This window comes from Ostrinia furnacalis, unplaced genomic scaffold (genome assembly GCF_004193835.3).
Source record: "Ostrinia furnacalis isolate ACB-3 unplaced genomic scaffold, ASM419383v2 OfSCF7055, whole genome shotgun sequence".
In the NCBI taxonomy this organism is placed as follows: domain Eukaryota; kingdom Metazoa; phylum Arthropoda; class Insecta; order Lepidoptera; family Crambidae; genus Ostrinia; species Ostrinia furnacalis.
This window is the reverse complement of record NW_021137294.1, coordinates 35,161-61,984: the sequence shown is the minus strand read 5'-3', so window position 1 is coordinate 61,984 and position 26,824 is coordinate 35,161. Positions and strand designations below refer to the sequence as shown.

Below are 26,824 nucleotides of genomic sequence, written 5' to 3'. Positions count from 1 at the left end.
GAAACTACAAGTGCTAGGAGTCTCAAGTTTTGCATGGGGTTTCCTTTTAGAATGTAGGTGCTCACTAAGACGGGATTTAAAAAATCAGCCTTTATAATTTGACGTAATTGGGTTGGTATTTTACACACTTTTAGCACCGTCTGTCTGCCAAAGCAACGATGACCCAAACTTCATGTTTGGCCATGGTTCTTTGCTACGTGCGGAGCATACGCTGACAAACTTTTAGCCTTTATAAAATAACGTAGGTCTGGCGTTCACAAGCTCTTAATTTCATGCAATTTTTCGGGCAAACGTAAGTTATTCTATGAGATTGTCGAGTGTGGACGCCTATGCAGCCATGACAGTCGGCGCAGGATCACTGGTGGCAAATACTGACGTTATGCTCGGAAACCAGCCACTGATCCAGTACAGAATCAGGCCCCAGAACAGGCACTGAGCGATAACGTCTACCCAGTACATTCTGTAAAAAAATATCCATAATTAACATCTTCAACCAATAGACGGCCAATGGGGCAGCAAGGTTCTGGAGTGGAGACCGCATACCGGAGAACGCATCGTGGGAGTTCACCCACAAGGTGGAACGACGACATCATAAAGAGCAGGAAGGCGCTGGATGCAGGCCGCTACCAACCGGTCAACATGGAAATCATTTGGGAAGGCCTATGTTCAGGAATGAACGTCCTGTGACTGAAATGATGAATCATGATGATGAACCAATAGACATCCACTGAAGAAATGTCTCCCACAACGATTTAAACAACGACTGATCCTACGCTGCCCACAGCCAGGCGCCTTGACTAAATCGTCGGTCCAGTAGGAGGCTTGCGTCTCATCTTGGCCATCTGTCGAACTTTTCATATTCTTTTGGTAATTTATTGCGAATTTCAAGGGAGGCAGTTGGGATTATTAGTCAGTCGACCAACTCCGATCCGTGGTCGCTATTCTAGTCCCAGCTATTCAGATATTTACCAATATATCTAAAGCCCGGTCTGTGAGCACGTAGAATTTTAATGACCCCAAGCTACCCATCCTTATCGCTCGCGCGTAATTATATTGCTGTCGCGACTGTGCGACGCGCGCCCGCAGTGAGTGTGCGAGCGCGACAGCAACATAATTACGCGCGAGCGATAAGGATGGGTAGCTTGGGGTCAGTGGACAAAATTCTACGTGCTCGCAGACCAGATTATACCGATATTTTTTAACTTCATCATCGTGGAATTCCTTGGAGCTGACCTTCACCAGTTTCAGGTCCTTTTTAGGAAGAATAAGGGTTCCTTGTCAGGACTACGGAACCCTAAAAAGGGAAGTAATGAAGGATTTAATACTCACATTCTCATATGCCTTCGAGCTGCGGGCAATGTGTCGTCGTACTCCTTCAGGATATAGATACGAGCAGCCTTGATGCAGTCTTCGAAGTACTTCATGATGTCCAGACCTGCACAGACACGAATGAAATAAGTAGTACTCCTTTTTGGTATGAAGAACAGCAATATCGTCTACCAGCGGCAGAGCGGCTTAGATAGAGAGAGACTGACTTGCTTGACACTTATGCTGAGTTGCACCATCTAACTAATCTTACTTTAACTTTGACAAACGTCAAAAATCTGTCAAACTCCATACAAAAAGCACCGGTTATTGTTACGGTTAAAATAAGGTGAGCCTTATTGTGACAACTCACAACAGCAGCTGTGGTCTAGTAGTAAAACCACCTACTTCAGGTTCCAGGTTCCATTCCCAGTAGGTGGGGACAATTTTTTCTGCCGTTTGGATGGTGGTAGGGCTCGTTTTTATCTGCCCTAGCTAGCCGACCAGTCTCTTACCTAAATCTGTCGCCATAATAATGTTAACACCATTGTTGTGTTCCAGCAGTTCAAGGTAAGATAGCCAGTTCCTCTGCGACTTTGACTTTTGACTTTGACTTGACTTTGATATCACTTACCAAAAGCATCAACCTTGCAGTTTCTTCTCTCCCTCGTGTTGAGACAGTCTAGGCGATGTCAGACACTGGTTATTCGATACATAGTCAGACAACAAGCATAGCGTGTCAATTACCAACAGCATCAACCTTTACCAACAGCATCAACCTTATAGTTTTTTTTATCCACAACGAGGAAGTTCTTGGCCTGTATCTCACCTGATGGTAAGTGATGATCAGGCCAAAGGTGGAAGCGAGCTTCACCCGGAATCTTCAACCACGGAGGAACTGGCTATCTTACCTCCAACTGCCGGAACACAACAATGCTGTTAACATTGTTGTTATGGAGACTGTTCTCTTCTAGCGTGTCACTTACCAACAGCATCAACTTTATAGTCTCTTCTCTCCCTCGTGTTCAGACGTAGTCTGACAGTCTGAGCGATGTCAGACTTGACCACTAGCACGAAAAACTTTCGAGTTCAAATCGTTTGCGTACTCAAATCGCCATCAAAAGATTTAGTAAGAAAACTACAACAGCGCCCTTGTGAACGTGTCCTAAAGTGAACTACGAGTAAGTATGAGATGTCGTTGCACTAAACTTATTTTGAGAATCAAAATTGTCATGTTATCGTTTAATTCGAAAATTGAGTATCAAATTTTATCGAATACGCAAACGATTCGAAGACAAAAGTTGTTCATGCTAGAGCAGTCTTTCCCAAAGTGGGCGATAACGCCCCCTTGTGGGCGCTGCAGGCTTAAAGGGGGGCGGTAAGAGACCCAGAAAAAAAAATCGGGACGTTGTGTAGAGGCTTGGGAGGCGTCATCTACTAGGAGGACTCTTAGACACCGACTGAGCTCGACTCTTGACTACAAAAATGGGGGGCGCTAAAAATAATTTATTCTCAAAGTGGGCAGTAGAGTAAATAAGTTTGGGAACCGCTGTGCTAGAGGTATTGAAGTCCCACTGGTATTCGATACATAGAGTCAGACAACAAGCATTATAGCGTGTCACTTACCAACAGCATCGACCTTGTAGTCTCTCCTCTCCCTCGTGTTGAGACGTTGTCTGACAGTCTGGGCGATGTCGGACTTGAAGTCCCACTGGTTATTGGTGTAGTACTCGAACACTTCGAAGCCTTTGCTGATACGGCGGTGGACGCGCATCAGGCTGGAAGAACAGGTTAAATACTCTTTAGATTAGATATTCTTCTAAACCAACTGTGGTTTAAGATCAAACAGATCTGCTGGTAGGGCCCAAAAGATAAGGAGACATGTAAAGTGCCCCATAAGGGCTACCTTTTCTTTTTTTATTATTTTCTATTGACGTTCATAAGTGCCACTTGTGGTCTAAACTGAATAAATATTTTTTGATTTTGATTTTGATTTTTGATTGAACAAAATTGGTGGGGTTGAATAATGAATGGCCGTACCCAGCCTTTGGGCAGAGTAAATACAAATGAGTAGGTCATCTTCATAGAAACGCACGGGCGCGGTTTGTATGTGAGCGCGCCAACACGTATGCGGCGCGCACGCACACACTGACAAAAAGCGGGGATTAGCGGGGAGCCAGTCGTGGCTGCGCCGAATTTTGTCAGTGTGCGCGCATACGTATATTGGCGCGCTCACATACAAACCGCGCTCGGTGCGTTTCTATGAAGATGACCTACTCATTTGTATTTACTCTGCTTTGGGCCAAGGAGAGACAGGCTGACTCAGGGTACCTGGAGTGATCCAGTGCCCCAGTTAGAGATGAGGTCGCATGAAACGTAAGGTTTGTATGGTTAGGGCTTACAATTTCCAAGGGGTAGCTGCTATCCCTTTTTGGTACGCCCATGGATAGAGTTATTTTTGACTCAAATATAGTTCTGCTAGCCAAATGATAAGATAGACAAGTAGAATTGATGCAATCTTATCATTTATTTTATTCATTTTTTCATTACACATCATCATCCTCATCAACAGCCCTTTACAGTCTACGGCTGGACTATGAGCTTCCTCCACTATAGTGGAGGGTTTTGTCATAATCCCCACGCTTGGCAGGCGGGTTGGACATCGCAGCTTAAAAGATTGATGTTTTTCAGAGAGTTTTCTGTTTGATGTGTAATCCCTAAGTCGCCTCTTACGACACCCGCGGGAAGAGTAGGGGTTGGTGACAAATGTATTCTACTCTGCCGTCACCACACGGCTTACATTTTCATTACACATAATTCTTTATTTGTAAACATTTTCATTCCCCAAAAACGAAAGATAATTTCCCTAATTACGGTCAATACTCACATAGGCTTGTACCCGAGGCAGAACAGCAGTATGTCGATCAGGATAGCGGGGATCCAGTGGAAGAATAACGCGCAGATGTTGTGGTACAGCCGGGAGTGCTTCATGGAACCGCCGGGGTACCTGGGGAATAAATAAATAATAAGTAAATCTAAAGTCATAGCCATATATCACAGAAACTAAAGGGAGATGTGAAAAGGGGGCGGCGCCGGTGTCGCAGCAACATGCCCAAAAATGGTGGAGTTTAAAACAAAGAATACTGAAAGCCTCAAATTGTTACGGTTACGATCCCTTTCAGGGTTGATAAGTGTGCTACGTCCTTAAACTCGCCGCAGACGAGACTTTTGATCGGCCGATAGTGTGGTCGTTTTCCAATTTGTATGAGATAATGATTATGCACGTAAATGTTTTCATTGAGCGGGAATCGAACCCGCGACTTCTAGACTAGACAAGAAGTTGCCGACCACGGTTAGCGGCCGACCGCATAATGACAGTGATCTTGGCTGTAATGATAATGAAGGTGACAGAGATTACAACGATGATGACGATGGTAATGATTATGGTGCTGTTAATAGTGATTGTATCGATTAGGGTTTATGATTTCTCGAGCTTTTTAATTTCTCCGGTCTCGAGAATTCCCGGGAATGAACCCTAGTATCGATCAAGATGGTGATGATGATGAAGTTGATGTTATTGATGAAGATAATGATGATAATGATGACTCACCACCTCACACGACACCATTAAGCGGCAGTCTGTTCATGATGATCTCTCGTCCATCATAATCATAATAATCATAATCATTTATTTGCAATTAAACATGGTATATAAAGATGTTAGGTACAGACAGTGAGAACTATACATGTTTAGCTAAAATTATTAGCATGCAAAAGTTAAATTAGAAACACCACAATATTAGCGACGATTCTAAAGAAGAACAAAACTACAGCAAGTCAAAGAACTCTTTTAAATCTTAAAGTGTCAGTGATAGCAACCATTTACTCAAATGTTTCTTAAAATTACAAACGTTTAATGTCCTAAATTCTTTGGGTATTTTATTATAGATTTTAATACACATAATTAAACAGCTATTTTTGTACTGCACTGTTTTTGGGGTGACCTGAAGTACCAACCTGTTTGCGTCTCTACTATTTCTTGGATAGTAATCACATGCCCGTTTAAATAAGTGCTTATTCTGCATAACAAATACACATGTGTCAAATATGTAAAGAGAAGTCAGAGTTAGTAATTGCGTCTGACTAAATAGAGGACGGCAAGACGTACGCGGGGGAACACCATACATTGCTCTAAGGCATTTTTTTTAGCAATAAATGCTCTATTGATATGAGGGCTATTGCCCCATATCAATAGTCCATACCGTAATAAAGACCCCACATAAGCATGGTAGGCCGTGATTGCCGTACCTAGATTAGTAACTGATCTGACACACTTTAGAGCAGTCTTTCCCAAAGTGGGCGATAACGCCCCCTTGTGGGCGCTGCAGGCTTAAAGGGGGGCGGTAAGAGACCCAGAAAAAAAATCGGGACATTGTGTACAGGCTTGGGAGGCGTCATTTACTAGGAGGACTCTTAGACACCGACTGAGCACTCGACACTCGACTACAAATGGGGGCGATAAAAAGAATTTATTCTCAAAGTGGGCAGTAGACAAAATAAGTTTGGGAACCGCTGCTTTAGAGCATATACAAATGAATTGATACGGCTACAAATACTATCTATATGGTTTTTCCAATTAAGATCTTTGTCAATTATTATTCCCAAAAATTTAATTTGATCTACTTTATTAATGTCTATATCTTTATATTTAATTTATTTTATTTTATTTGTTTAACAATGTTTCAACAGCATTAAATTGTACATAAATGTCAAGATTAATATGTTTATATTTATTAAATTGTATATATTTTGTTTTAGTCAGATTAATTTTTAAACTATGCATGTCATTGTGGAAAACCTTGGGGGAGGCCTTTGTCCAGCAGTGGACGTCATTTGGCTGAAACGAACGAATGTCAAGAAATTTAATTATGTCATTAATAGTTGCATTTACGTCATTCTCATGTTCTGTCACTATGTTATTTGAGGTTACTGTAATAGATATGTCATCTGCAAATGCGATACATTGATGATGTCCAGTTGCATTAAAAATGTCATTGATGTATATAATAAATAAAATTGGCCCTAATACGCTACCTTGTGGTACACCACATTGGTTATATTTATATTGTGATGAGCACGATATTATCTCATTTTTATTGTTTAATGTATCTACAACTACACATTGTTTTCTATTACTAGTATATGACATCACATCATCTCCAGTCACGTCACCTTGATCTCAGCACAAGACCATGATGATAGTTATGGTGCCTATACTTATCATGGAAATGATGATGATGATGATGATAATGAATAGTGACGGTGAATAATTAGAGGATAATAATAGTGAATGTGACGACGACGATGATGTTGACGGTAAAATTGGTGATGATGATGATGATGATGACTCACCACACAACACCGTTAAGCGGCACTCTGTTCATGATGATCTCTCGTCCAGCGTCGATCATCTCCAGCCATGTCACCTTGATCTCAGCGCTGGAGGTGAAGTTGACCACTCTTGACTTTTTGTCGCTGTGAATTAAAATATAAAAGTTGTTATAGAGCAGTGGTTCTTAACCTTTAAGTCACGAGGGACCATTTTACCAAATTTCTGTGTTGTCAGGGACCACTTTTTTTTTTCTTCAAAATCCTATGAAAGGGGAGGTCGATTTCTCGCCCATTGTGCGCCGTTTGCGTTGTGTTGCCTCGACTCATCACGTCACGTCACTTGTTTATTACGATGTCTTCGCGGACCACTTGGAATGCCTCCAGGGACCACCAGTGGTCCGCGGACCACCGGTTAAGAACCACTGTTATAGAGCATTTCATCCACGAAGACGCGCCCCACCATTCTTCCGCTAATGTCTGAGTGTTACCGGTACACGCTAAATGATCCATGAGTGCACACGCACACTACAGTAATGCCTTACGGATTGCTCGGACCACACTCCCCGCACCCCGCGCGACCGGGACCAAACATGGGGCGCGGCCGAGTGGATGAAACGATCTATAACTACTCAGATCAAACTATTTTTCAGTCCATAATTATGCCACCATTATCTTTCTTAACAATAAAACCGTTTAAAAACACCAACTTACCCGTATGTGATGTAGTTCCACGCACTAATCATGATTCCGTTTATGAAGACGTCAACTGGCAGGTAGTCGGCGTAGCTGTTGCTCTTGCAATACATAGTGCGGATCACACCCTTGCCCGCGCCTGAAAAAACAAATATAATCATCATTTTAAATCAAATTAATATTTTTTTTCTTTTAATCTTCATCACCATCATCATTTCAGCCATAGGACGTCCACTGCTGAACATAGGCCTCCTTCAAGAATTTCCACAATTACAATTGAACCATAAAACAGCTAAAAACTTAATAATATTAATTGGCGTCCGTTTCCGTTAAAAATACATACAGTCGAACATAGAACCTTTTTTTAAGTCGGTTAAAACGATAAACCCCGGGTTGCACCATCTTACATTAACTTTAACAAACATCAAAAGTTTGTCAAACTCCTTACAAAAACTCAAAACATTATGTTATGGTTATAATTACGCTTAAAGTGAAAGTGGCGCAAATTAGGTTTAATCCATAGTTAAATCCATCATCTGGTACTTTGCTTAGTTTAGAACTGAAGGCGCCGTGTATTTCAAACACCAAATGATTTTTTTAACTTTTAAAATATTCTATGAATGAATTCTTACCAATAAGAAGACCAGTGGGGCCGTTGATGTTGTCGGTCCATCCTGGTAGAGGCTCCTGCCAGATGGGGATGACTGGAAAAATAATACTTTAGTTTAACAAGTTTCTAAGTATTTCGGCATCGGACTATCATCATAGGTCTGGCTCTTATACACTCGGCATTAAATAAATCGCACCTCCAGCAACAAGCACTTCTCAACCGTATGCATCCCCACTTCCCACCAACATTGGTTGCATTTGAAAGCCTAGTTCTAACCTTCATTTCATTAAAGGAAAGGTTTTTTATCCCAAAAATGTGTTTTTAGAAGGATCCAGAGTCACTGCTTAAAAAAATAGGTAGTTACGCTTGAGCCAACTTTTATGGCTATAAAACTGTTAAATGGGGAATAATCGCTATCCATCTGTTAAAAAAGACAGGTAAGATCATTATTTGGTTCTATATCCACAAAAATTGGTCTAATTGATCCCAGAGGTGAGTACATTTTTAATTGTTTATAAAAAAAATAAATGTGTTTTTCTTTAAGTTTATTTATTGGGCTTTCAAATAACACCAATATTGTTGGAGCACCATGAATGTGTCAGAAGAAAATCTTTAAAGGTCGCGTCGCGGAAGGTGCGATTTATTTGATGTTGAGTATATAAGTCAGTGTGTGTGAACTATGTATTAAATGGTTTAATATTAATTCACAATGCTCTATGTATCATAGTAGTTAATACATATTGTAGACACAAAAGATGTGAGACTATTTGGGACGTGTTTCATATTGATTGAAGGATTGAATCCACTCACCGATGGAAGGCCTGAGGATCATGGCAGGGATGAGGTCAGCTTCCATTGCTTCCACCACCACGGCCTCGCCGAGAGCTTTCGTGAACGCATACGAATTCGGTAGTTTGTCCAGTAACCTGAAATATTGAAAAAAATATGGTTAATTATATGTATTATTAAATCTTTCCTCTTCATAATATTACTAGCGGCTGCTCGTACGATCCCGTTTTACCTTAGGGGTTGAATTTTGAAAAAGCCCGTCTTAGTGAGCACCTACGTTCTAAAAGGAACCCCCATGCATTTGAAACTCCTAGCACTTGTAGTTTCTGCGATTTCGTGATGAGTGAGTGGGTCAGTCAATCAGTGACCTTTCGCATTTAAAGATATTCGATTATAGTTTTATTAATCCACCTACGAGGTGGACAGACAGGCTTGAGGGTTCCTTTTAGAACGTAGGTGCTCACTAAGACGGGATTTTGCAAAACTCAACTCCTAAGGGTGTAAAACGTGATCCACACGTACGAAGTCGTGAGCGGTCGCTAGTATTTGTATAAAGAACACTTACATAGGTCCACCTAGTGGGAGGCCTGCCCACGCTACGTCTTCCGGCTCGTGGTCGCCACTCAAGAACTTTCCTGCCCCAGCGGCCGTCAGCTCTACGAGCTATGTGCCCTGCCCACTGCTACTTGATTTTAGCGATTACCACTAGGTGGACCGACGATCTGGTGAAGGTCGCGGGAGGCGCCTGGATGCGAGCGACGCAGGACCGGTCTTTGTGGAAATTCTTGGGGGAGGTCTTTGTCCTTTGTCTTTCGGCTGAAACGAACGAACGAACTTACTTAGGCGTCAACTGTGCGACGGTTTCTTCATCCATCCACTCCATAGCCTGGATGATCTGGTGAGGATCCGCGGGGGGAGGGTAAGGCTTCTCTTCCAGAAGCTTCTCGTGGAGGTGGCAGTAGGCCGTCGAGATGTGGATGAATAACTGAGGAAATTAAATTGTAAGATTACTTAAAGGCATTTTTATTCTTTTTAAAATATTCATAATAGTCTCGTTAACCCCACGTACCAAACTAAATTACTAATAGTAACGTTAACCCCTCGTACCAAAGTTAATTACTAATAGTAACGTTAACATCTCGTACTAAACTAAATTATTAATAGTCCCGTTAACCCCTAGCACTAAACTAAATTACAAATAGTCCGGTTAACCCCTCGTATAGATTGTTTCATCTAAAGCCTGGTCCGTGAGCACGTAGAATTTTGTCCAATGACCTCAAGCTACCCATCCTTATCGCTCGCGCGTAATTATATTGCTGACAAAATTCTACGTGCTCACGGACCAGGCTTTACAAAGACGAACCCCAGCAATGTTTGGTCTCGGTCGTGCGGAGTGCGGGGAGTGTGATCCGAGCCAGTGGCGGGGCAAGACCTAAATTTGATGTGGGCAAGACAGATTTCGCGAGGCCTTGTTCTGTGGCGACCTGAAGACGGATTTTAAAAAAAAAAAACGGGTCAACGGTCTATTCATTGACAGTTTCTGATTTCTTGATTCAGTGATTATTTTTAAAGGAATATTGCGCCAAAGAATAATGTTCGTCACTTAAAACCGTGTTGTTGCTTATTTTTGTGTCTGATTATATTATGGCTGAATTTGTTTGGAAAAAAATATATTTTTTTAACTACATTGTTTAGCTATCAAGAATTTATATTTAATAGTCAAGCATTTATTGTCGTATTGTGATATTGTCATCTCCACCTTGTATACATTTTTTCAAAATTTTTGATGCGCGAGGCCCCTTGTTCCGCGAGGCCGTAGGCGGTGGCCCACGTCGCCTACGCCTTACGCCGCCACTGATCCGAGCAATCCGAGCGGCATTATTGTAGTGTGCGTGTGCAGCATGGATGATTTAGCGTGTACCGATAACACTCAAACATTAGCGGAAGAATGGTGGGGCGCGTCTTCGTGGATTAACTACTTAACTAATAATTAAGCTTATGTCGCGAGTGGATTCACCACAATAGGTAGTCCAGCGGTGTTCGAACCAGCGTTCCTCGGATCTCGAGTCGGCCAGTCCGACCCTTCACCGCTCGGCTTTTGTTGCTTTTTTATTGATGCATTAACGTAACAAAAATTACCTTAAGTTTTTTGCAGGTCTTAGCCAACTCCACGATCAGTTTTGTGCCTCTGACGTTTAGGAGCACTGCTTTCTTTAGTTCTTCGTCAAATCTGAAAAGCATACAAAGGAGTTAAAAGAGTGCGTACCCAACTCAAAACTCAAAGATTTATAGCTATTTAGGCCTCAGCCTCGAACTTAGCGGGCNAGGCCTTATAGCTTCTCTCACTTCTAGCTCTATTCTAATCACTCGTCTATAGCTCCACTTGTTTCTAACTCTTCACAGTCGTAGTCATACTCTACTTAGTCTCTTTTAATAAATCTACCTACTATTTCTTGGCCCTTCTGGCTTCTTACTCCATTTATTTCTACTTCTCCTAGCCTAGTTGTTGTCAGTTTGTATTCTATTAACTTCCAGCTTTGATCGATTCTAGCTCGTCCTTTCTTCACGCTCCTAGCTACACTCACTTTATCAACAGGATTCAGTCACAATTTAGTAACCTGTCACGCTCATCCGGGGCCAGCGTCGATATGTCATCTTCGCTACGTAAAAAACAAATTTCTGAATTGTATACTCCGTCAGTTAGTTAATAATTAGTTGTTGCATCCTGTCACTTTGGCAACTTCATTGTTATCCAACATTCTGTGCATGTCGTGGCAACCTTTAATTAAGGCAACACCTTAGCTTAATTTATTTTTAAGGAAACTGTGAATGTATGGTGTATGTTTTGTTGGTTGTCCTTAAATAAATAAATAAATAAATTTAGCTCCACTTGCTCTAGCCCCTTTCGCTTCTAACTTATTCGCGGTGTGACTGCTTAAAAGCGTCTGAAAGGTAGAATATTGGTATACCTGATAGTGGCAGCAGCGTGTATCATAATATCCACGTTTTCAATCAGCAGCTGTCTGTCCCCCTCGCTCATAGCCAGGTCGGGTTCGCTGACGTCACCAGAGATGAGGGTCACCTTCTCCAAGATCGGTTCCACTCCACCACGAAGGTTGCGGAGTTGCTCGAACAGCTGGAATTATGGACTCTATTAGAATGAAGTAAAGTATAAAATCGTAAATATAAATAAATAATGGATAATAAGTTTTTCATCATCTTCAGATCATTTCCCGTCCTAAATATAGCTTTTTCTTAATATTAACCATTTTTTTCATCATCTTCAGATTATTTCTCGTCCTAAATACAGTTTTTTCTTAATAATAATTTCGTTGCGGGTCTAATGACAGTTTAACTTTTCCCCGGGACAAACTTGGCCTTCATTAATTAGGTTTTTATCCTTCCGCCACTTCTTCTCAGCACCAGTGGGTGGTGGTAGGGCAAGCTATGTATATTTGGCCTATGTACCTACTGAATAAAATATTTGAATTTGAATTGAAAGTATATCCTGGCAACATAGGAGTCGTAGCGCTGGGAACGAGAGGTGGGAATTGTCTCGATTTACCATAAACTCGTATTTATAGAACTAACTAGCAGCCATTTTACCTCCTTAGGGGTTGAATTTGGCAAAATCCCGTCTTAGCGAGCACCTACGTTCTAAAAGGAACCCCCATGCAAAATTTGAGACTCCTAGCACTTGTAGTTTTTGAGATTTCGTGATGAGTGAGTCAGTCAGTCAGTGATCTTTCGCTTTTATAGATATAGATAGATAGATAGAATGTCTTGAAAACAAAACTATTTTCACTCACGACTAAGTAGTAATAAAGGATATGCGAGCAACATGTTGTGGCAACGCTCGTGAGCAAAGTTGTCGCAACCGCCGCCATATTGTGAAACGGTTTTGGTGTAACTACGGATCCATTCTAGTTTCGTCGTTTAAGTCTTGGAGGAATTTTAATAAAATACGTCTTTAGACAGATTCAAGTAAATTCAAATTCAAAATTCAAATTGTTTATTACATGAAACACGGTACATAGGTAAACGAACTATTGTCGCTGACATAGCCCGACGGATTAGCAAGCTAAAGTGGCAATGGGCAGGGCACATAGTACGCAGAACTGACGACCGATGGGGCAGCAAGGTTCTGGAGTGGAGGCCGCGTACCGGAAAACGCAGCGTGGGTCGTCCACCCACAAGGTGGACCGACCGTATTATAAAGGTAGCAGGGAAGCTGGACGCAGGCCGCTACCAGTCGATCAACATGGAAAGCATTGGGGGAGGCCTATGTTCAGCAGTGGACGTCCTATGGCTGAGATGATGATAATGATGAAAAATATTGGCGGCACTAGTTAATGAATTCAATTGATTACCCGACTGCGCCAGAAGGAGGGCTATGTTTTTGACTTTTATTATTTTATTGATTTCAAAGCTACCTACTAAAAATTTAACTTTCCCCCGGGACAAAATTTACCTTCACTGGTTGGGTTATTGGCGGTCAAGCTGTAGATCCTGGCTACACAGGAGTTGCAGCGGTGGGAACGACAGGTGGGAATAGTCACGTTACTAAAAATCTAACTTCACAGAATGTTGAACTGGGTTTTTAGGAGAATAAAGTGTTTTTAAAGAAGCTGTGCCTTGAAATCATTGGTGCCAACTACCCAATTATTTCGGCTATATTTTCTTATGAAAATAGACCTAAAGTCTCTTGAATCAAAATAAATATATTTTATTTAAAAAAACATACATTCATTATTGATTTTTGAGCGAGTTATCTGGTGTTAGAGACAAAAATACTAAGGCTGAGTGCAACTCCACCCACGTAATTTTAACCATAACTTTTTTTTTAACCACAACGAGGAAGCTCTTCGCCTGTATCTCACCTGATGGTAAGTGACGATCAGGCCGAAGGTGGAAGCGAGCTTCACCCGGAATCCTCAACCACGGAGGAACTGGCTATCTTACCTCTAACTGCCGGAACACAACAATGCTGTTAACATTGTTGTTATGGCGACAGACTTAGGTAAGATGGTGGTAGCTAGCCAGGCGGACTTAGAACAAGCCCTACCACCAACCAAACCGAACAGAAAAATCTGCTCCCACTGGGAATCGAACCCGGGACCTCTGCGTCTGAAGTAGAGGTGGGCGCCACGCCGGCGCGCCGCCGCCGCCGCGAATTTTTCCACGCCGCCGCCGCCGACGACCAGCAGTCGGCGCGCCGATACTGATACTGTACCAACTATTTGCAATTTATTCCTCTCCTATACTGTACTAATTTGTGTTTCTAACGCAGAAGAACTATTTTTTTATTGAGTTGAGCGGTTATTCTAGTTCAATAAAGTCCTAGTATCACTGCGACCGGTACCGATCTATTGTGATCGCCGCTATTTTCCTTACAGTTCGCCTCCGAGTCCTGCATCCATTAGGAATTGCAGTATCTTTTTGGGGGCGATATGTTTTACATCTTGTGGGCTTAGGATGTGTTTGCCCAGGTGTAAGCTCAGCTTGCGCATCAAAGGTCCGCAGTCCGTGAGAATGTGTAGTGACGTTTCATGTGCCTCTTGGCACATCCTGCACGTTCTTGATTCGGACAGTCCCATAGCGGACAAGTGCTTGTTTAAGCTGCTGAGTCCAATGAGGGCTCGAACTAAGATGCGCATTTTGATCCTACTCAGTCCTATGATCTGCTTGGAGCATTTTCGGTCATAGGCTTTTATGAAAGCTTTGGAATGAGTTAATCCTGGCGTGTCTGACCATGCCTTAAAGGATTTGTTTTAGAAGGTGATTAAGTTGGAGTTTAAGGCCATCAGCGCGGCCTGACTGAGTTAATGTAAATTATGTGGTTGGCATAATTTTGGTAAATCAAGTATATTATTCAAGTTGCTGCTTGGACTAGTAAATAATTGATCGCGAGAGGCGCGCCGGTCCCTCTGCTGTCAAGAAAAAAATCTCCGCCTTCGTCTGGCAGACAACCCACACTATTGGACTATAAGCGAATCACTCATACAGAGATTGGCAAATATGTCTCGGAATGCAAATGGGAACCACAACCTCTGGAAGGCAACAAAGTACCTCCCTCAAAGTGTTCTCCGCCTATTAGGTCCGGTAATACATGAGTGCGAACTGACAAGAAAAATCTCAGACCTTTGCTACATGACAAACCGGTTTATTTAAACCCATTGACACGGATAATCCAAAAAATGCACAATTCAATCAAAAAATAAGATCAAGCATTGGATTTGATCCGAGACTTGCAGCTATGCCTGCCTTTTGATTCCTACTAATGATGATTTATCCGACCGATTTCAGTCATGGTGACCACTTCGACCTAGCTGTCTTAGCGGCGCTGGTTCGCCCGAAGATGGCTTACATAGCCGATCTTCGCGGCAAACTCCTCGCACATTGAGAGTAATTAGCCACCGCCAATATAATTGGGTGAATTTCAACAAGTGCATATTTTTGCCTAATTTTGGTGGAAATTGTTATTTGTGTATTTTTATTCTTTAATTATAGATCAAATTTATTGGAAACTTATACTGTTTCTAAAATGATTAAGACATTAAATTTTGTCCAGTAGTTTTTTAGATTTTCCTTACACCAAAATTAAGAGAACACCAAAATTTATAATTAAGCACCAAAATTAGAAAATATGCTGTCCNGTGGGATATAGGGCATGTAATATCGGAAGGTTTTCAATTCCGATATTGGATTCTGATATTAGATCTCAATATCGGAATTCCGATATTAATATCGGAATTGAGTTAATGTGCTATAAAATTAATATTTGGTTATATTCGTAAGAATTCTGGATTGTTTACAATAAAAATAATGTTTTTAATCAAAAACTTTAATTTGGTATAAAACAGCACTTCATAAAATTGAAGTTTTTTAAAACCATTTTTACGTCACTTATTGGTATCAATTGCATTTGGTTACTACTGATAATGGGCCTATAGCCGTAGGAGAACCAGACCAAAGGGCGGGGCACATAGCTCGTAGAGCTGATGGCCGCTGGGGCAGGAAAGTTCTTGAGTGGCGACCACAAGCCGGAAGACGTAGCGTGGGAAAGCCTCCCACTAGGTGGACGGACGATCTGGTGAGGGTCGCGGGAGGTGTCTGGATGCGAGCGGCGCAGGACCGGTCTTTGTGGAAATCCTTGGGGAGGCCTATGTCCAGCAGTGGACGTCTTTTGGCTGACACGAACGAATGGACTAGCAAAGAATTTAAATGTTTTTGTAAAATCACAGGTGGGTATCAAACATACTTTTACTCCTTCATGATATTAATATTACCCTTCAACCAATAGGTCAAGTCACATGTTACAAAAATTGTAGAGAGTGGCAAAAAACTTAAATATGCTTGTAATTTGTTCCTTTTGAATTTTATCGATGTACAATAACTCACATATCCACGAATCTTCATCATCATCATGTCAGCCATAGGACGTCCACTGCTGAACATAGGCCTCCCCTACTGATTGCGGCCTGCATCCAGCGCCTTCCTGTTACCTTTATGGGGTAGTCGGTCCACCTTTTGGTGATGAGTCCTACGCTGTGCTTTCCGGTATATGGCCTTCACTTCAGAACCTTACTACCTCATCGTCCGTTAGTTTTGCGTACTAAGGCAGAATCGTTGGAAGACCTTATCACAATGCTCGAAGACCTTAATCAAGTCACCCAATAGGTAGGCCATGTCGAATGTCCATGTTGCCCCTTACCCAGTTTCGGTAAGGAGCTCGATTCTCGAGATTGTTGACAAGTATGTCTATCTCTGACATGACAAACGATTCAGCTATGTATTTAGTTAGATGCAATTTCGAGAAAGAGGTAAATCGTCGAATACTAAGACGAAAGTCTTCAATTAGTGTGTGTTACCAGTGATGATATACGGCTCGGAAACATGGCCTTTCAATATAGGCCTTATTAAAATATTAAGCTCAAAGTTGCACAGCGTGCTATGGAGAGGGATAAGCTTGGTGTTTCTTTACGAGATCTAATCAGATATGAGGATTAGCAAGCTGCAGTGGCAATGGGCAGGGCATATAGTACGCAGAACTGACGGTCCATAATCCAGTAAAATTAATGTTTGAAAGGGAGTTGAGAATATGTCGTTCTTCGTTGACCAAGTACCTATGGCAAATGCTATAATTGATTCAGAATAAGTTAAATTAACCATCAATAGTAAAGATATTAAAATATTTGCAGTGGGACATAAAGTGATGGTGAGAGACATGAGAAAATCATTGGTCTTTGCCAATCATGTACTTTGGGCTTTGTGGCAAGTTGTGGCGCGTTTAAACGCTTTTTTTAACCCTTAACCGCCTACCATACGTCTCACAGACCCTGTCGATATAATAATTGTGAATATTTTTGCGCTGGAGTGGTNATCAGATGATGTAAATCATGAAGATTTACATCATCGCGTTTTGCGTTGAGTTCAGTTGTGCGCTGCTCCTTGAATTCGGGGACTCGCCTCTACACAACACAATCTCCCGCCATTCTAGGTGCTGTGCTGCCAAACCTTCCCATTCTGATTTGAGAGGGCCCATTTTCCATCTTTCGTATGCTGCTTCAGGACATCTTTGTACTTGACTATCTGAGGAGTTGACCGCCATGTTTCCGCTTACCCTCCTCAAGTTCAAAGAAGAAGATTCCTACTACGCTAATTGAGGACGAAAGACGCAGGAGAACAAACGACTGACATAGCCCACAGAATCGCTAAAATCAAGTGGCAGTGGGCGGGGCACATATCTCGAAGAGCTGATGGCCGCTGGGGCAGTAAAGTTCTTGAGTGGCGACCACGAAGCGACGACGAAGACGCCTCCCACTAGGTGGACCGACGATTTGGGGAAGGTCGCAGGAAGTGCCTGGATGCAAGCGGCCCAGGACGTCTTTCGGCTGAAACGAAAGAACTAACGCTAAGAGAGATGGCTAAGCTAAAGAAATAGCCAAAATGGACCCTCGTAAAGCACTTGCATTTGATCTGATCACCATGAAGTCCATGGTCTTGACAATGACCACACTGAGTAAGAACCTCGCAAGTCTCTTAACTTTGAAAATGATCCATAAGGCTGGCAAGTCGCCTAACGAATTCTCCTCCTATCGCTTAATTAATCTGACACTTGTATTGTTAAAATTATGGAAAAGGATCGTTCTTGCTCATTTATTCCCTTGCCTAAGTATGACCCATGTAATATAGTATACCCGACCATAAATTTTGGCAGAAACCATACCAACCATAAATCAGTACAATGTTTGGAAAAGAAAGAATCCTGTACATCTGCTTTCGCTGCGGCTTTAGCTGGGTTTATCATAAAAGACTACTCTATGAAATTAAAAAGTACCTGCTAGCACACTTCTAATACCTGCTGATGGATTCTTATCTCAGGGACAGACAGTTTTAAATAAAACTCGGTGACAAAATCTTATCTTTTTAGCTGCAAAGCTGGAGTACCCCAGGACTCTGTACTTGGTCCGATACTCTATAACATCTACTAGTAAAGTAGCCCAGACACCAGAAAGCTGCGGCCTTCTTAAAATGTAACTGTGATCTTAAAGTGACTAGACTGTTGCAAAGTCAGCTGCTTGGCTGACCAAGTGCCGCATGTAATTAAGCCCCGAAGTCTCACCATATTATCATTTAAGACGTGAAACTTATCCTCCGGCCAATCTAGACCTCGACACATTGCTGCAATCAACCTGCATTAAAATCCAGGACCGTAGGATGACATGGAAAGACCATAAATATAAATAAAACAGAATTGAATATAATATTTCACCGACAGTCAGCTAATCCAACATTAACTATGTGCCTTCAAAGAGCTCAAAAATACATGTTAAGGGTACTTTTATCGGCACATTAGTACGCTCGCCTTTAGGAAATACACGAGAACCTGATCTCAGCCAAACCCGCTATCCAAATATCAAAGTATCTATGATCAAGAGAGCTAATTTACTAGGGTAAACCACTGCTCTAGTGGCTCAAACCCCAACCAACTGCAAATCACCTGATTAGTCTTGACGACAGATACTAAAAAAGCAGATTTAAAAAAAAACCTAATGAACAAAGGTCAAACAAGGTCACGCCGCCGACGCCGCCGCCGCCGAGGTCAAAAAGTCGGCGCGCCGCCGCCGGCCAATTGTATATCGGCGCCCACCTCTAGTCTGAAGCAGGTGGTCTTGCCACTAGACCACAGAGGCGGTTATACTTTAGCGATGACTAGTGTTTTGTATGGAGTTTGACGGACTTTTGATGTTTGTTAAAGTTAAAGTAAGATGGGGCAACCCAGCCTAAGTAGTTTTTACACCAAAATACAGTAAACACCGGAATTTTACCATTTCTTGCTGAACTTTACCTAAAAAATGTCCCCAAAATGTAGGTACGATGTTTAAAAGATGCTCGACAATAACAATCAAGACACCTAATTACTAAAAAATTACTAATTACACAACTCATTGTTTACAGTTTTAATTAATTACATTACACAATGGGTTGAAAAGACGGTCAGAAAAAAACTTTTTGTCAACCTAATTGAAGGCTAAGAACAAAGACTAATTTTTCCCATTAAAATGTACAAAATACTACGCCCGTATTCACAAACGATGCTTGCTTAAGTGAAGCAGCAAATCGAACACACAGCGTCGAATAAAGCTCTGTGTTTGGTTCGTGTCTCACCCTGTGCGTCCACGCGCACTGTGAGGCCTCATAGTAAAGTTTGTAAAACGAAACTCCACCCCTAAGGGGGTAAAACGGGATCCACGCGTACGAAGTCGCGGGCGGTATATGTCACATTTATTATTCAGCTACCACTTTTCGTGACAAAATTACTGCTAAATACGACATTAAGGGTAAAGGTCGAACAACCACAAATACATAAATTTATTATTACGCAAGCTTCTTAATAGTGATGTGCAGGATATCCGTATCCGTATCCGTACTCACTCATCACGAAATCTCAGAAACTACAAGTGCTAGGAGTCTCAAATTTTGCATGGGGGTTCCTTTTAGAACTTAGGTGCTCACTAAGACGGGATTTTGCAAAATTCAACCCCTAAGGGGGTAAAACGGGATCCACGCGTACGAAGTCGCGGGCACAACTAAGTAGTAGACGATAGTAGCAAAAGATAGTCTGTTTACTTTAAAAGTTACAAAGACTGCATAATTAATACTGCTGACATCGATATCTTTGATGAATCGGAGCGCCGCTTCAAGAGGAAGTGTGTGGAATTAATGTTATGTACCTAATATTTATTGTTTCTTTTCTTAATTTTGTCTTTAATTAATGTCCTACTTTAAACTCGAGTCAACGTTCGATAATAGGAAATGATGTATCCACCTGTAAAGGCATATATTTTAATATTGTACCTACTCAACACTGTATTATTGTTATATGTAAAGTTATATGTCGTTGGTGTATCTTTTTCAATAAATAAATAAATAAATTAATTAATCCATTCAGATATGCAAATCTAACCAAATTATTTAATTTACAGTTTCAAAACAATACAATGTATCAATTTACATTCCACGAATACTCAGGTTTTGAATTTAAAATTTTAACAATGCAGTACACCACGTTATAGATCGTTTCATCCACGAAGACGCGCCCCACCATTCTTCCGCTAATGTTTGAGTGTTATCGGTACACGCTAAATGATCCATGAGTGCACACGCACACTACAATAATGCCGCTCGGATTGCTCGGATCAAACTCCCCGCACCCCGCGCGACCGAGACCAAACATTGGTGGGGCGCGTCTTCGTGGATGAAACTAACTACGATATACTAACACATCTAGGTACAACAATAATGTTTTTGTATTGATTTTGACAGATTTTTGACGTCTGTTAAAGTTAATGTAAGATGGTGCTACTCAGCCTAACACTTAAGGATGTATTTGTCGTCTGAAATAAATCCTATTATTATTATTACATCACTACCTATACTCTACAAGGTCTAAAGTACAACTTGGAAGAAATAATTATGTGCATGCTGGCCTTATAAAGACACAATTATAGGATGTTATTATAGGTGTACCAGAATCTCATGGCAAATAGGGAAAATAAACTTTGTTGAGATTGAGAGCAATACTGGGGAAATTTGAATTATATGTTGGTCATAACATTTTGACCATTCCTCTGCACCAATTTGTGAGATATACCTGAAAACCCTGATAAAGCAGCTATTAAGAATAATATAAAACAAACATAACCCTCCTTCTGACGCAGGTGGATAATAAACTAAATGTATCAAAACATTTCAGTCCAACTAACTGTCAACTCGACGACGCGCTTTAGAATCAAAAATTGACTTTGAATTATGCCTTATTTTACAATTCACATTGAAAACAATATGACTTGTTTGAGCTTTTTCGACTTTTTCACAAAAATAACAAATAGTCAAGAAGAGATTACAACATTTTTGCAGCGGCTGACAGATTTCATAATTTTCTTTGACAGGTGACAATTAAACCATAGACAATTGCAATATGAAAAACACACTTTTCCAATATTTTTGTTTGCCATGAGATTCTGGTAGACCTATATCAAGACAAGTGTTGGGTGATTGTTGTTGATGTTTGGGACTTTGCTGTTTGCGGTGTTTTTGACAAACAGCCAGCGTGTGGAAGGCCCTTAAGGTCATAGCAGACTTATCAACTCGGAAAGGGATCAACACCGTATCGCCTTTCGCTCGTTGTCAACCGCGAGGCGAGGCGTTTACGTTACGGTGCGGATAAGTGTGCGTTGCAGTATGGAGTTTCATACAAAGAATACTGACCGCCTCGAGTTGATACGGTTACGATCCCTTTCCGGGTTGATAAGTGTGCTACGTGCTTAATACAGCATGTACAATTCCAAATCCCAACGTATTGTAAGTGGGGGAAAAAACTCAGTCACCTTTGTCAGCCTCTTTTTCAATCAAATACAGCAATTTATAACTTACATAACGTATCATATCGTTTATTGTAATAAAAGTAACTACCACAGGATCACAGATCACAGAAACTAAAGGGAGATATGACAAGGGGGCGTGGCCGGTGTCGCAGCAATATGCCCAAAAACAGAACACCTTGCTCACGACAGCAATGATGACAGCAGCGACGTCATAATGTAAATATACATTGCTTGCGTAGTATTAAAGATTATTCGAACGTTGAGTACTGTACCACTAGCACGAAAAACTTTCGAGTTCGTATCGTTTGCGTATTCAAATCGCCATCGAGAAATTTAGTATGAAAAATTAAACAGCGCCCCTGAAGAGAAATAAACAACTAGCACGAAAAACTTTCGATTTTCTGTCGTATCGAGTACAAATAGTTGACGTGGCGTAAAATGGACTTAGTATGCTGATACCGCAGTGGATAATGAGCACATATTTTGATTACTTTGTGTGTGTGAATTTCTAATGCGACACTGAGTTTCGAACTCAGCGCATTAGTTGGCATCTCTCTACATCTCTATGCGCAGGAACCTTCTCAGTTAAAACTTTCGATTTTCTTTTGTGGTAGACATATTTTATGGTCCTTGTAAATCTTGTAGTTAGCCAATGTTTTAACTAAAGGCAGTATAAACTTACGCCATAGTCAACTAAGGCTTTCATAAGATATCTAGCGAGACAAAGTTTCGATTTAGATGTAACTAGCAATTTACACTATTGTTAAAAGGTTATGTAAGAAGTAAAGTTTATTTATAAAGATAGGTTTTGTAAGACTTTATAATTCAGTGTACGAATAGGCAATTCATAATTTAGGTAGGTACCTAGATATGTCATAGTTTCTATACCACACAAAAAAATAATTAATACACAAAAAGAGACGGCACAATTTAGGCGGTCTTATTTCTATTAAGCGATATCTTCCAGGCGATTGTTGTTATCTTACTAATATTATAAATGCGAAAAACTGGATGTCTGGATGTTTGTTGCTCTTTCACGCAAAAACTACTGAACGGTTTTTTATGTAACGTTACAGTATTATTGTTTATAACCCTGATTCAGTATCTTGTGTATGTACTATCGCCAACAGTGTTAACTGCCCATTGAAAGTCATGTCATCTCGTTCTATTGCAAAGAATCGCCATTTGATTAGAGCGAGAGCAAAAACGGAAATGGATAGTTAACAGTGTGGGCGTGTGTACATTTAAATATATTTTTCTATTTTGTAAATTATGTGATACTGAATTATTTTTAAATACTTACGAGTACTTTTCTCATTTAGGTACTATGCAATAGAAAGAGGCCAATTACGTTATAGGGGCACTATTAAAAATCTAGATACAAAAAAACAGCCAGACTAATACAAGTATTCACAAACGATACTTGCTTAAGTGAAGCAGCAAATCGAACGCACAGCGTTGAATAGAGCTCTGTTATTGTTTCGTGTGTCACCCTGTGCGTCCACGCGCACTGTGAGACCTCATAGTAATGTTTGTGAAGGCGTTAGACTGTCCATTTTGAACCTAACTCTAGTCACCCTCTGCGTCCACGCGCACTGTGAGACCTCATAGTAATGTTTGTAAATGCGTTAGACTATCCATTTTAAACCTGACTCTAGCTCTTATGTAACAACAAGTTAGGTTAGTGGGTCACAAGAAAATGCCTAGAACGGAAAGTTACTAAACACTACTATCTTGTTTAAGGTACGTTTAACGAGTATTACTCAACGACATTTAATTAAGTAAGATTCTCACAATTTTCGCAGTTTAAAGTTTCAAATATGTCTGCCATAGTGACTGAGTTTCTTGCGCTGCTTCTTTTCAGCACTGGCCCACTTGATTGTTCTGAAGCAGTGGTACGGTAAATGAAAAAAACCTGGTCTTATGTAACGTTTGTCTGTGGTCTTAGTGGAGACAACCTGTCTCAAACTCAGAGGTTCTGAAATCGATTCCCAATCGGTTTTGTTAATGGTAGAGCTTGTTCTAAGTCCGCCTGTCTAGCAACAACCAATAATAAATCTGTAGAGAGGTCAATTCTGTACATGAAATATATTTTCAAAATAACTATCAGGGGTGATTAGTGATCGATACTGATGCCAAAAATGCAATCAGTAAAATTTTTGTCTGTCTGTCTGTCTGTTTATCTGTCTGTCTGTCTGTATGTTCCTTATAGAAACAAAAACTACTCGATGGATTTTAACGAAACTTGGTACAATTATTCTTCATACTCCTGGGCAGGTTATAGTATACTTAGGAATTCCCACGGGAACGGGAATTAGCGGGAAAATCCTTTTGTATGAAAAACCTAAACTGCTTAAGTAAGACGCTTGAAATTTGGCATGCAGGTACCTTAGTAAACTTAAAGCTTAGTTACAACAGGATATTGCAAAATTTCCACGGGAACGGGAGTTAGCGGGAAAAAACATTTGTATGAAAAAATCTAAACCGCGTAAAATAGATGAAGAGGGTAAAACGGGATCCACGCGTACGAAGTCGCAGGCGGCCGCTAGTCTTACCTAAGTCTGCTGGCATGACAACTATTTTAATAGCATTGTTATGTTCCGTTATGTTCCGCAATCGTAATCATTTTGACAGTTTATAACGTACCTACGATAAAGTAAGTCAAGTAAACAAAGCGTTTGACCAGGCCTGTTCATCTCCGCGAGTTTACATCGAAAACAAAACACGCACGATGGCCCACCTACAGGATACTATTCGACAAGGCCTCACATACGAGCAAACATTGACTCACGCACGCATATTCTTGTTTATGATGGAAGAAAATAAAGAAAATGGTGTACTAAATCAACTAAATACTGTGCAGTATTTAACTGCCTAAATAATAATAAAAACACAGAATGTAATTTTTTAAGTTGCCTCAATACACTGAGAGGTAAATAAGTAGTTAATATTATTCATGATAAATCATGTATTTCCTCCGCCATTTGGCACCTCACGTCACATCATTTTACCGAAGTCAGCCCTATAGATTCGGCGCAGCGCCGATCACTGACGATTGTCAACAAAATGGTGCTTGACTCTTGAGACAGCCTAAATTACACCATATTGTTAATGACATTGAGCATACATTTTTTTAAATACCTTCGCGAAGTAAAACTTCTGTACGTAGTACTTATTATTATTCTGTGGTTTGACAGAATAATCGTACGTTATGAACTGTCAAATGATAACGATTGCTTTACACAATTCCACCTCAGTAGGCCTAAGATGCGCGCCGTGATAACTTTTATCGACGTCAATTTGTATCCCTTTCAGACCTGAAATTTTTTTTCCACAAAATTTATGTTTTTTCGGATTTTATGTAACATTTGGTCCATAAGGAAGACAAGAAAAATAATATAAAAATTTTCCGACTTTCCAATTTTTCAGAAAAGTACCCGCACTATCGTGCGTGTTAGGACTAAGTGCACTATACGCACGCTCGTGCATAATTAATAAATTAGAGGAAATCCATAAGAAAAGACTCACTTTTTTGGATATGATTGTTAAAAATTAATAATAATCAGCTTTTACTTGAATAAAACCATTCCAACTCATGACCATTGAAGTGTTATGAGCTCCTGGTGAAACAATTGGAGATTGTCATAACAAATGTGTTGTATTTCCATTTCAAGAGACCCAAGTCATCAAACACGAATTATTCTGAANGTCTGAAAGGGGTATGGGAAAAATCGATAAAATAGCGTGAAATACAGGCTATCGCTTTAGAATTAGATTTTAAATCGGAAATAATTCCTACAAAAGGTCTTATTTAATGCAGGATTAAATGGCCTTCAACCGTCAGGAAGACCACTTTTCGATAGGGTAAGTCCTTTACGCGGTATAACCGGAAAACCGAAAAAGCGCCCCTTTCGGGGGCCCCCACCACTTAAGCACAGCTCCGTCGAAGTCGAAAACCTAGGAGAGTCTTAATGGGCAACCAATGAAGCCATTAAAGCACTAAAATCTTTAGTAGGAATTATTTCCGATTTAATTCATTTTTGTGTTTAATTCTACTGGCCTATTTAGTTAAGATTCAGGCCCAGAGTTGGGTACAAAATGGTCAAAAAGTCTTATTTATCAATTCATTAGAATAGAATAACTTAATATTTTTAAAACGTTTAGTTTTAGTCGGCCGTTTGGTGTAGTGGTTCGAAACGGACTACTATTCCGGAGGTAGCGGGTTCGATTCCCGCACAGTACAAACATTTGTGTGCATGAACATATTTGTTTGTATTGGACTGGGTGTTTCTATGTATAAAAAGTATGTATTTACAAAAAAAAAAGTATTTAAGTATGTTTATATCCGTTGTCTAGTACCCATAGTACAAGCTTTGCTTAGTTAGAAGCGCAGGGACATTTTACACTGCGCAGTGTAAAATGACCAAGCATATTTATTTATTTATTTAAAACTCACCTCTCCCTGGAATAACTCTTCCAGCCTCTGTTTCGGGGTCTTCCCTTTCTTCGGTCGCACCAAGAGGTAGATCTGGCGGATTTCTGTGCATTTTCTGTAAGCATCAAAAATAATAAAGTCAATTTAGTAGACAAAACAAAGGTTAAGTTACTAGGAACATTTCTATTCATAGAGATAAAAAATGAGAAGTTAAACTGTCATTGGACCCGCAACGAAATTAATCAGAAGAACATAGGAGTTCGAAGTTGTGTGTGTTGTGTTCGAAAGTTTAGCTAGTCTCACCTTAGTAGCTTCTCTATCAGCACCTTCCCCATGAAGCCAGTGCCTCCAGTGACGTACACTGAGAGGCTTGCGTAGGTGGCCGCTGTCCTGTCACTCTTTCATGCACTGCAATATGTATTCTAACATAAAAGACTCTGGGTCTATTCTTTACCTAATGAGTAAGTCAAATTAGGTAGGGTTAAATATTGGGACGTGTAAAAGTGCTTTTTTAAAGCCTATTTGCAAAAATAAATGAATTTTATGAATTTTTATTTAAAACCTGAGAAGAAACTTCTCTATGAGCACCTAAAAGCCTGAAATACCTAAGGTTCTAGCTTATAATAATCCACTGCAATTTAGATCCTAGCATGAAAGAGCTAGGGTTCATTCTTACCTGACTATTTTCTTTATAGGGCTCACCGAGCGACC

The 26,824-nt window shown here is 40.6% G+C and overlaps 1 protein-coding gene across 1 annotated transcript; it reads right to left on the bottom strand.

The window, feature by feature from the left end:
- Positions 1-278: 278 nt before the first annotated feature.
- Positions 279-26,464, bottom strand: LOC114363279 (fatty acyl-CoA reductase 1). The gene is made up of 14 exons (XM_028318961.1): positions 26,417-26,464; positions 26,135-26,228; positions 11,758-11,924; positions 10,928-11,018; positions 9,628-9,773; positions 8,810-8,925; positions 8,022-8,093; positions 7,408-7,528; positions 6,718-6,840; positions 4,193-4,312; positions 3,006-3,083; positions 2,292-2,365; positions 1,330-1,435; positions 279-460 (listed from the first exon to the last, which is right to left on the bottom strand). The coding sequence occupies exons 1-14, from the start codon at positions 26,446-26,448 to the stop codon at positions 328-330; spliced, it is 1,473 nt and encodes a 490-aa protein (XP_028174762.1). The 5' UTR covers positions 26,449-26,464; the 3' UTR covers positions 279-327.
- Positions 26,465-26,824: the final 360 nt, after the last annotated feature.

Bases quoted from the DNA above. Each gene is read 5' to 3' on its own strand.
- LOC114363279 (XM_028318961.1), bottom strand. From the start codon at position 26,448: ATGGGGAAGGTGCTGATAGAGAAGCTACTAAG. The intron at 11,019-11,757 runs GTATACCAATAT...TATGCTTTTCAG, and splicing joins CACGCTGCTGCCACTATCAG to ATTTGACGAAGAACTAAAGA. The intron at 461-1,329 runs GTGAGTATTAAA...ATTTTTTTACAG, and splicing joins GCTCGAAGGCATATGAGAAT to AATGTACTGGGTAGACGTTA.